This window comes from Macaca nemestrina, chromosome 4 (assembly GCF_043159975.1).
Source record: "Macaca nemestrina isolate mMacNem1 chromosome 4, mMacNem.hap1, whole genome shotgun sequence".
NCBI lineage: Eukaryota > Metazoa > Chordata > Mammalia > Primates > Cercopithecidae > Macaca > Macaca nemestrina.
Window position 1 is genome coordinate 149,792,663 of NC_092128.1, and position 11,927 is coordinate 149,804,589.

Genomic DNA, 11,927 nt, shown 5'->3' on the forward strand with positions numbered 1-11,927 from the left:
AAAATTAGCTGGGCCTGGTTGCCCACACGTGTAATCCCAGCTACTCGGGAGGCTGAGGCAGGAGAATCACTTGAACTCGGGAGGTGGAGGTTGCAGTGAGCCGAGATTGCACCACTGCACTCCAGCCTGGGTGACAGAATGAGACTCTGTCTCAAAAAAGAAAAAAAAAAAGTCTATGAGCTCAAGTGTCTCAGCCGCCAAGCAAATACTGAGTTTCCAGGCTTCACGTCCACAGGGGCCCGATGCCCAGGCAGGGGTAGGGACCAAGTGTTGTGGCTCCGGACTATTTCCTAGTCGCACACAGGCTCACTTTTGGTTCCATTCAAGTATTAGTGAAATAGGCCGGGCGCAGTGGCTCAAGCCTGTAATCCCAGCACTTTGGGAGGCTGAGACGGGCGGATCACAAGGTCAGGAGATCGAGACCATCCTGGCTAACACGGTGAAACCCCGTCTCTACTAAAAAATACAAAAACTAGCTGGGCGAGGTGGCGGATGCCTGTAGTCCCAGCTACTCGGGAGGCTGAGGCAGGAGAATGGCGTGAACCCGGGAGGCGGAGCTTGCAGTGAGCTGAGATCCGGCCACTGCACTCCAGTCTGGGCGACACAGGGAGACTCTGTCTCAACAAAAAACAAAACAAAACAAAACAAAACAAAAAGTATTAGTGAAATAAAGGCCTTGGGATCCCATCTGAAAGCCCTGGAGGATAGGAGTGAAGGCGAGTGGTGTGGGAGGTTGCTGTACGGGGACCTTGTTGGTGGCCTGCGGTAGATGTGACCATACTAGTCAGCTTCTTCTTTTATAACCGTGTCACATCCCAGGTTTCTTGGAATTGCCTGGATCTGTCCAGCAAATGGCAGGTTCCTGCAAATCAGGGGTTGCTTGAAATTCAGGCCTGAGACCAACTCCATCCTCCCTCTTTCCATCCCAGCCCTGGGTCTCTGAATGGTGCCTCCATCTTGCCTTGTGGCCACTCCCCACTTCCTGCAGGTGACTCAGGTCTTGGGTTCTTCTTGTGGCTGGAGGTCTGATCCATTCCAAGCTCCTGATTCTTAATCTTCAGGGCCACTCTAATATTCCACCTGCAACCTATCACAGCCTGGTTTGTGCCAAAGTCAAGAGGAAATGCCTTTGGAAGTGAACCCAAACTAGGGCCTCCTGCAGCCAACAAGCCGGAGAGGCCGCTGTGCAAGGGCAGGCCTAATCCTGGTTTTGTGGGGGCTTAGAACAGGTGTGACTCTTTTACACTTTTTTTTTGGTTGGGGGGAACGGAGTCTCACTCTGTCACCCCGGCTGCAGTGCAGTAGCTTGATCTCAGCTCACTGCAACCTCCACCTCCCAAGCTCAATTAATCCTCCCACCTCAACCCCCTTGAGTAGCTGGGACTACAGGCGTGAGCCACCACACTTGACTGCTTTTATATATATATACACATATATATACACACACACATATATACACACACACATATATACACACATATATATACACACATATATATATACATATATATATATATATATATATATTTTTTTTTAATAGAGATGGGATTTCACCACACTGCCCAGGCTGGTCTCAAACTCCTGAGCTCAAGTCATCAGCCCTCCTCGGCCTCCCAAAGTGCTGGGATTACAAGCGTGAGCCACCTCACCCCACTGGCTCTTTTACATTTGATCTTAGATGAAGGGCCAAGAAGCGATATCTGTGGCTCTTTTTATTTTATTTTTTCATTTTAGAGACGGGGTCTCACTTTGTCACCCAGGCTGGAATGCAGGGGTGAAATCATAGCTCACTGCAGCCTCAAACTCCCAGGCTCAAGTGATCTTCCTGCCTCAGCCTCCTGAGTAGCTGGGACTATAAGGCACGCACCACCATGCCCAGCTAGGTTTTGATTTTTTTTTGTAGAGATGGTGTCTCATTATGTTGCCCAGGCTGGCCTTGAACTCAGGGTCTCAAGTGATCCTCCCACCTTGGCCTCCTAAAATGCTAGGATTACACCTAGCACCTGGCCTGCAGTTAAGTTTTAATGGGGAGGATAGACAGGGAAAGGGGCACGTGGGACCCTTCTGGTGTCAATTATTCTATAGTCCACATTATATTTTTATCTATATCCTATTATTTTATATATTGATTACGAGGGTGGTTATTCAAGGGTGTATGCATATGGAAAATTTATTGAGCTGTACACTTAATGCACTTTACACCTATAGTACGTTAATAAAAAAAAAAAAGTGAATAAAAATTGCAAAATTAGGCCGGGCGCAATGCCTCATGCCTGTAATCCCAGCACTTTGGGAGGCCGAGGCGGGCAGATCACTTGAGGTCAGGAGTTTGAGACCAGACTGACCAACATGGTGAAACAACAACAACAACAAAAAATTAGCTGGGTGTGGTGGCAAACGCCTGTAATCTCAGCTACTTGAAGAATGAAGCAGGAGAATCACTTGAACTCGGGAGGCAGAGGTTGTAGTGAGCCAAGATCTCTCCACTGCACTCCATCCAGCCTGGGCGACAGAGTGAGACTCTTGTCTCAAAAAAAAAAAAAGCAAAATTAGATGCAAGGTTTTGAAGTTGAGCACTCCCACATTTCTCTTAAATCTGACCCCTTAAGTTTCCTTACCTTTGGCCCTAGGGGAGCGGCGCCCGCCCACTCCCCGCCCACATTATGAGCCCCTCCCCCCAGCGCCCCTTTTCCCCGCTCCCACGTCCGTCTCGCTCCAGGTCTCTCCAGCTCCTCCTTCCCCCAGCGCCCTACCTTGCGGCTGAACTCCTGGGCCTTGCGCCTGCGCTCTCGGTACACCGCTTCCGGGCGCTTGCGGCCAGCCAAGCGAAGCAGCTCACGGCCCAGAGCTAGGTCGCGGCCGCACCGCGGGGCCCGCAAGACTGTGGTTGGGGCCGCGGGGCCGGATCCCGGGCCGGGGCCACCGTCGGGACCTGGGAGCACACCCAGGCTGGGCGGCACACGTGGGCAGCGCCGTGCCAGGCGCACGAGGCGCTCGCGGCTCAGACCACCCACCGCCAGCCCCTCCACCTCCAGGATCTGGTCCCCTGGCCGCAGTCCTCCGGCATGCGCGCTGCTTCCCTCGGCCACCTCCAGGACGAAGCAGGGGCCGGAGCCACCTAGCCGGAAACCAAAGTCCTCCGGCCAGCCCTGGTTGGTGGCCGGCATGGCAGCGGTGGCCATGCACCTGCAACTGGAGACAGAACATGGATTTCCTTGCAGCCCTGTCCGTGGCTCCAAAGCCACTCAAAGGCCCAGGGCATGGGCCACTGAAGGCCTCTACTTATCCTGCCTCCTCCCTCTGACTCTGTCTTTGTCTCAATTCCCTTCCATCTGTCTGTTCTTTTTTTCTGAGATGGAGTTTCGCTCTTGTTGCCCAGGCTGGAGTGCAATGGCGTGATCTTGCTCACCACAACCTCTGCCTCCTGGGTTCAAGCATTTCTCCTGCCTCAGCCTCCCAAGTAGCTGGGATTACAGGCATGCACCACCATGCCTGGCTAATTTTGTATTTTTAGTAGAGATAGGGTCTTTCCATATTGGTCAGGCTAGTCTCGAACTCCTGACCTTAGGTGATCTGCCTGCCTTGGCCTCCCAAAGTGTTGGGATTACAGGCGTGAGCCACCATGCCAGGCTTGCCTAAATTTTGTATTTTTTGTAGAGACAGTGTTTCACCATGTTACCCAGGCTGGTCTTGAACTCCCGGCCTCAGGTGATTCGTCTGCCTTGGCCTCTCAAAATGCTAGGATTATAGACATGAGCCATCATGCCTGGCCTATTTTTTTTTTTTTTTAAATTAAAAACAAAATTGGGGAGGAGGTGTAAAAGAAAAGTGACCCTTCCTTAAAGTTTTCTTTTGAGTGCCTGGGAATTTTTTTTTTTTTTTTTTGAGATGGAGTCTCCCTCTGTCATGGAGGCTGGAGTGCAGTGGTGCACCGTCTCTGCTCACTGCAAGCTCCGCCTCCCGGGTTCACGCCATTCTTCTGCCTCAGCCTCCTGATAGCTGGGACTACAGGCCCCTGTCACCATGCCCAGCTAATTTTTTTTTTTTTTTTTTTTTTTTTAGTAGAGACGGGGTTTCACTGTGTTAGCCAGGATGGTCTCCATCTCCTGACCTCGTCATCCGCCCCTCTCGGCCTCCCAAAGTGCTGGGATTACAGGCGTGAGCCACCGCACCCGGCCTGGGGCCTTGGATTTTAACTAATGTGGCCACACCCTTTTCCATGGGCCCCGCCTGCTTCCACAGATCTGTTTTACTATCTTACAGAATATACTTGGCTTCCATGGGCCCTCCTCATTTCCTACACCTTAATCCCTCTTCCTACCCCTCTCCATCTACCAAAATTCCCTTTCAGTATCTGGCATGAATCACACACTTTCTGAAGCCCAGAATGTTGGAGCAGAATGGTCTCCCAGAGACCATTCATATCTCTGGGACTTTATTTTATTTTATTTTATTTTTGAGACAGAGTCTTGCTCTGTCGCCCAGGCTGGAGTGTAGTGGTGTGATCTCGGCTCACTGCAACCTCTGACTCCCGGGTTCAAACGATTCTCCTGCCTCAGCCTCTGGAGTAGCTGGGATTACAGGTGCCCACCACCACGCCCAGCTACTTTTTGTATTTTTAGTAGAGACAGGGTTTCACCAGATTGGCCAGGCTGGTCTCCAACTCCTGACCTCAGGTGATCCACCTGCCTCGGCCTCCCAAATTGCTGTGATTACAGGTGTGAGCCACAGCACCCAGCCTCTGGGGCTTTATTTTATTTTGCTTTATTTTTTAGAGGCAGAGTCTCACTCTGTCGCCCAGTCTGGAATGCAGAAACGTCATCATATCTCACTGCAGACTCGACCTTCCAAGCTGAAGTCATCCTCCTGCCTCAGCCTCCCGAGTGGCTGGTACCACAGGCGCATACCCCCATGCCCACCTAATTTTTAAAAAAAGTTTTATAGAAATAGGGTCTCACTCTGTTGCCCAGACAGGTCTCAAACTTCTGGGCTCAAGCGATCCTCCTTCTTCAGCTTCCCAAAGTGCTGGGATTACACGCGTGAGCCACTGCACCCAGCCTGCGGGAGAATTTAGAAACTTCCTCAGACCCAGCATGTGCTGTGTCTGCACCTTGAGACAGGAGAGGGCCGTAACTCAAGGTCACACAGCTGGGAAATGGCAGAGCCAGGTTGCCCTCAGGCCCCCATCCAAGGCTCTCTCCACAGAGGCTCCCCACACACCTCAGGCAAAGCTTCAAACCTCTGTCCAGACGTCTCCTGCCTGGCTTGAGAATGCCCTCCCTGGCTTCCCCTCACTCGTATTGTAGGAGGTGGAGTGGGTTGATGTCCTCTTTCCTATACCCTGGGATTTGGGGAAGAAACATTTATGTACTGGCCCTGGTGGCAGGGGTGGGCATTGACCAGGCTGGCCAATCACTGTATCTCAGCTGTTGTCCTCTGTGTCCCACAGAGGGCTTTTCAGAGCCCCTGCAGAGTTGATATGTTGATCCTGAGAGAGAACCGTCTTTCTGTGGGTCTGTTAGCTGTATGGACTTCGAAGGTTTGGGGCTGCTGGCAGCCATGTTGCCACCATGTGGCGAATCAGTTCTTACGACATCATCCGAACTCCTGGATCCAGCTGTGCCTGAAATGCACCCAACTTACATTTGACAAAAGGACTTCTCAGGAACACAGGCTCCTACATTCCTTTTTTTGGTGGTTGTTTTTTAAAGCCTGTTTGGCTGGATGAGGCGGCTCATGCCTGTAATCTCAGTGCTTTGGAAGACGGAGACAGGAGGATCACTTGAGCCCAGGAGTTCAAGACAGCCTGGACAACAGCGCAAGACCCTGTCTTTTTTTTTTTTTCTTTTTTTTTCCGAGACGGAGTTTCACTCTGTCACCACACTGGAGTGCAATGGCTCTATCTTAGCTCACAGCAACCTCTGCTTCCTGGGTTCAAGTGATTCTCCTGCCTCAGCCTCCCGAGTACCTGGAACTGCAGGTGCACACCACCACACATGGTTAATTTTTGTATGTTTTTTTTTTTTTGTAGAGATGGGGTTTTGCCATGTTGGCCAGGCTGTTCTCAAACTCCTGGCCTCAGGTGATTCACCCACCTCAGCCTCTGAAAGTGCTGGGATTAGAGGCATAAGCCAGACCCTGTCTTTAAAAAAAATTAGCAGAGCATGGTGGTATACACCTGCAGTCCTAGCTACTCCGGAGGCTGAGGTGGGAGAATTACCTGAACCCAGGAGTCTGAGGCTGCAGTGAGCTACGATCACATCACTGTACTGCAGCCTGGATGACAGAGCAAGACCCTGCCTCTAAAAAGAAATAAAAAATTTGGGAGGCCGAGACGGGCGGATCACTAGGTCAGGAGATCGAGACCATCCTGGCTAACACGGTGAAACCCCGTCTCTACTAAAAAATACAAAAAAAAAAAAAAAAACTAGCCGGGCGAGGTGGCGGGTGCCTGTAGTCCCAGCTACTCAGGAGGCTGAGACAGGAGAATGGCCCGAACCCGGGAGGCGGAGCTTGCAGTGAGCTGAGATCTGGCCACTGCACTCCAGCCTGGGCGAAAGAGCGAGACTCCGTCTCAAAAAAAAAAAAAAAAAAAAAGAAATAAAAATTGACCAGGCACGGTGGCTTACGCCTGTAATCCAGCACTTTGGGAGGCTGAAGTGGGTAGATTGCTTGACCTCAGGAGTTGGAGATCAGCCTGGGGCCACATAACAAGACACCATCTCTTTTTGAAAAACACAAAAATGTAGCCAGGCATGTGGCACGTGCCTGTAGTTTCAGCTAGTTGGGAGGCTGAGGTGTGAGGATCAGTTGAGCCCATGGGGTTGGAGGCTGCAGTGAGCCATGATGGTGCCACCTCACTCCAGCCTGGGCAGTAGAGTGAGACCCTGTCTCAAAAATAAACAAACAAATGGGTAAGTAAATAAATAAATTTTTAAAAATTTAAGGCTGTTTAGAGTTCAGTTCCAATCACTTGCAACTAGCGGGATACTCAGTGCTAGAAATCTCTAAGTAAAGAGGAAACAAGAAGAGGTCTCATATGAAAGTTGCATCTCGGCCGGGCGCAGTAGCTCACGCCTGTATCCCAGCACATTGGGAGGCCGAGGCGGGAGGTTCACGAGGTCGGGAGATCAAGACCATCCTGGCTAACATGGTGAAACCCTGTCTCTACTAAAAATACAAAAAAATCGGCCGGGTGCCATGGCTCACGCCTGTAATCCCAGCACTTTGGGAGGCTGAGGCAGGTGGATCACGAGGTCAGGAGATCGAGACCATCCTGGCTAACACAGTGAAACCTTGTCTCTACTAAAAAAAAAAAAAATACAAAAAATTAGCTGGGCGTGGTGGTGGGTGCCTGTAGTCCCAGCTACTCGGGAGGCTGAGGCAGGAGAATGGCGTGAACCCGGTAAGCAGAGCTTGCAGTGAGCCGAGATCACGCCACTGCACTCCAGCCTGGGTGACAGAGCGAGACTCCATCTCAAAAAAAAAAAAAGAATCAAAACATTAGCCGAGTGTGCTGGCATGCACCTATAGTCCCAGCTACTCAGAAGGCTGAGGCAGGAGAATCACTTGAACCTGGGAGGCAGAGGTTGCAATGAGCCAAGATCAATTGCGCCATTGCACTCCAGCCTGGGCGACAGAGCAAGACTCCATCTCAAAAAAAAAAAAAAAGAAAGAAACTTTCATTTCGTTTCCTGTTGACTTTTGGTAAGAGGGGGCAAGACTCTCCTTCTTGGCCTCCTGGGGGAAGGATGGTACAGCTGATTTCAGGTCTCTGGGCTCCTAGCTCTTGCGTGGGCTCAGGGAGGAAGTGGCTCTGTCCTCCAGAAGAGGCCAGTTGAGCTAGCGAGATCCGTCTCCAGTGGAAAGGTGAGGATGGACTATGCTGGATGGAACAATCTGTGTGTGTCTTTTTTTAAAAAAACCTGTTTTATTTTTTAAAACATTTTTTTAAGGACGGGAGTGGTGGCTCAGGCCTGTAATCCCAGCACTTTGGGAGGCCGAGGTGGGTGGATCACCTGAGGTCAGGAGTTTGAGACCAGCCTGGCCAACATAGTGAAACCCTGTCTCTACTACAAATACAAAAATGAGCCGGACATGGTAGCGGGTGCCTGTAATTCCAGCTACTTGGGCGGCTGGGGCAGGAGAATCTCTTGAACCTGTGAGGTAGAGGTTGCAGTGAGCCAAGATCGTACCACTGCACTCCAGCCTGGGTGACAGAGTGAGACTCCGTCTCAAAAAAACAAAAAACAAAAACAAGAAAAAATTTTTTTTGAGACGGTCTCACTCTGTCACCCAGACTGGCTCACCGCACCCTCTGCCTCCCAGACTCAAGTGATTCTCCTGCCTCAGCCTCCCAAGTAGCTGAGATTACAGGTGTGTGCCACTACCGCCCAGCTAATTTTTGTATTTGCAGTAGAGACAGGGTTTCACCATGTTGTTCAGGCTGGTCTTGAACTCCTGACCTCAAATGATCCACCTGCCTCGGCCTCCCAAAGTGCTGGGATTACAGGCGTGAGCCACTGCACCCGGCCCATTTTTTAAAATAGAGACCTGGCGTCGCTATGTTTCCCAGACTGGTCTTGAATTCCTGGCCTTAAGTGATTCTCCCGCCTCAGCCTGGTGTGTGTTTCTGTTTATAGTAAGGGTTTCTTGCAGGAGCCCATGGCAGCCTCTGAAACTGTAGGCAGTAGGTGGTGTAGTCAGTATCGTTCTGGTCAGTGTGTGAAGGCTTCCTGAGCTGGCTTGGAAGAACCTCCAAGGGCTGGTTTTGCAAGGCCCTGGGCTTGGGTGCCGCTCAGCCCCCTGCAGATGTGTGGAGATCTGCCCATGGCCGTCTTCCTTGCAGAACCAGCCTCTCCTAGGAGGTCTGGGGAACACTTCCAGGAAACTGTGGAGTTGGGGACTGGGGACGAGGAAGAGACCTCTGATGGACTAGAAGGAAATTTCCTTGAGTGACACCCAGTGAGAACTGTTGTCACCTGGCCACCAGAGGGCCGAATGAGAGAACTCCTCGCACTAGGTGGGAAATAGGCTGTCACACCCTGAGGCTGGCAGGATCAGATCCAAACACATCCCAGGGATCCTCATCCTGAGCTGCCAGGCTGTGGTGCTGGCCCCTAGGCATGGAGCTTCAGGGACACTTCATCTGTCGCTTGGTGGCAAAGCACTGGGCTCCCGTGGTCCCCTGTGCCCAGGTAGGGTTTGGGCATCACGCCGTCCTGGAGGAGCCTAAAGTCAACCATGAGAGGAGACTCCACTCCCCATCATCAAGGAAGGGCTGGCCAGGCACGGTGGCTCATGCCTGTAATCCCGGCACTTTCAGAGGCCAAGGCTGGTGGATCACTAGAGTTCGGGCGTTCAAGACCAGCCTAGCCAATGTGATGAAACCCCATTCCTGCTGAAAATACAAAAATTAGCTGGGCGTGATGGTGCATGCCTGTAATGCCAGCTACTCAGAAGGCTGAGGTGGGAGAATCGCTTGAACCCGGGAGGCGGAGGTTGCAGTGAGCAGAGATTGTGATACTGCACTCCAGCCTAGGTGACAGAGCGAGACTATGTCTCAAAAAAAAAAAGGAAGGGGCCGGGCGCGGTGGCTCAAGCCTGTAATCCCAGCACTTTGGGAGGCCGAGACGGGCAGATCACGAGGTCAGGAGATCGAGACCATCCTGGCTAACACGGTGAAACCCCGTCTCTACTAAAAAATACAAAAAACTAGCCGGGCGCAGTGGCGGGCACCTGTAGTCCCAACTACTCGGGAGGCTGAGGCAGGAGAATGGTGTGAACCCAGGAGGCAGAGCTTGCAGTGAGCTGAGATCCGGCCACTGCACTCCAGCCTGGGCAGCAGAGCGAGACTCCGTCTCAAAAAAAAAAAAAAAAAAAAAGGAAGGGCTGGTTGGAAACCCAACTGGGGGCTGAGACACAATTCCCGCATCCCCATGCACACCCGTTCTGGCCCCCACACCTGTGAGTGGGTGGCAGGGCCGCCCATCAGGGGCCGAAGCGGGGAACTTCTAACACCTCCACACCCAGTCTGGTTGGGTTAGCCCGCAGTACTGATCCCCAAGGTTCCTGAACCCTGGCAAGTCCTCGGATATATCCCCAGCCCTGCAGACTGACCCAAGCCCTCTCTTCCGCCCATCAGAGTCCCCAGCCTGGCCCACTGTCTTTTCCTTCACCTTCCCTGGAAGCAGGAGTGCAGGCTCTTAATGGGGATCCCTGGGCTAGCTCAGAGCACGAGGAAGAGGCATCTCCAGGCCCCCGATCTCAGATGAGTGGGTGCTGTGCCCCCAGCCCAGGTCCGCTCACCTTTCTCGCTGATGACTGCAATGGCCACGGAGTTCAGAGCACAGTGCTCCCGGGACGCCCAAGGACACTCGCTTGTGGCCGGCCCTCTGCTGCTCAGGGCCTTGGCATCAGTTACTGATGCGCCTGCAGTGACAGTTGGAGTTTCTAAGGCAAAGTGATCCTCTGGGTAACCCGAGAAGGCCACAGTTACCAGGTGGACCAGCAGGATGGCTGGATGGCTTGGCCAGGGCCCAGGCCTACCGGCCCCTTCTGCTTACTCCTGGTGGGGGGTGAGCCACGGCTGGGGCCCGGCCCATCCATGAGGTCCCAGAGCATGGCAGGTAGGTCGAGAGGATTCAGGGGTGTTGCTTTGGAGTGGGGTATATCACTTGGTTCAGAGGGAACAGTGATGCTGGAAGGGATTGTGAGACCCAAAAGGGCGTGAGAATCCGGTTCCGCAGAAAATGCTGCAGTGGGAGCCTGACAGGCTGAGAATATCGGGAGAAGGGGAGACCCAGGATAGCAAAAATGCTTTGGGGGCCAGGCGCAGTGGCTCACACCTATAATCCCAGTGCTTTGGAAGGCCGAGGCGGGTGGATTGCTTGAGGCCAGGCATTTGAGACCAGCCTGGCCAACATGGTGAAACCCCGTCGCTACTAAAAATACAAAATTAGCCGGGCATGGTGGTGGGCGCCTGTAATTCCAGCTACTCGGGAGGCTGAGGCAGGAGAATTGCTTGAACCCAGGAGGTGGATGTTGTGGTGAGCCAAGATCACGCCGTTGCACTGCAGCCTGGGCAACAAGAGCAAAACCCTGTCTCACAACAAAACAAAACAACAAACAAAAGCAAGCAAACACACAAAAGCAAACAAAAAATCAAAGAGCTTTAGGGAAAAACTAAGGCACTCTGAATTTGAAATGAAAAACTAAGGAACTCCAGCAAAGTCCCTAGGATTTGCTCATGTTCCAACCTGGGGTGTAAAATGAAGAGAGAAGTCAATGACGCCAGCCCCTCTCAACAGCACCCACCCAAGAGTCTCCAGGGACTTTTCCATATCTGCTGACACCCCCGGGAAACCCTGCTGGCCTGGGGCTGGCTTCCCTTTCTCCTCCTGCTGGCAAGAAGATGGAACATGGAGTATGGAGTAGGATGTCAGGCTGGGATTGCAGCAATGCCCTTTCTCCGGTAGAAAGAGTACTGGACTCAGAGTCCTCCTGAGGGTTGAAAGGTGGATGTAAAAGATTGGATAACCCAAAAGCTTTTTTCTACTCCTCTCACACTCAATGGAACAACACAAACACTTCTTTGTCTTTTTTGTTTTTCTGGGATGGAGTCTTGCTCTGTCACCCAAGCTAGAGTGCAGTGGCACGATCTTGGCTCACTGCAACCTCTGTCTCCCGAGTTCAAGCGATTCTCCTGTCTCAGCCTCCCGAGTAGCTGGGATTATAGGTACCCACCACCAGGTCTGGCTAGTTTTTGCATTTTTAGTAGAGACGGGGTTTCACCATCTTGGCCAGGCTGGTCTTGAACTCCTGACATTGTGATCCATCTGCCTCGGCCTCCCAAAGTGCTGGGATTGCAGGCATGAGCCACAGCACTCAGCCTTTTTCTTTCTTTTTTTTTTTTTTTTTTCCCTTTC

General features: G+C 52.1%; 1 protein-coding gene across 1 annotated transcript in view; it reads right to left on the minus strand.

The window, feature by feature from the left end:
* GRID2I (Grid2 interacting protein) overlaps nt 1–3,182 on the minus strand; it is a 62,005-nt gene extending 58,823 nt beyond the window's left edge. The window contains exon 1 of the mRNA XM_011769576.3: nt 2,754–3,182. Within this exon, the coding sequence (XP_011767878.1) occupies nt 2,754–3,182 (429 nt within the window). The remainder of the gene's footprint in view (nt 1–2,753) is intronic.
* Between the last annotated feature and the right edge of the window lie 8,745 nt (nt 3,183–11,927).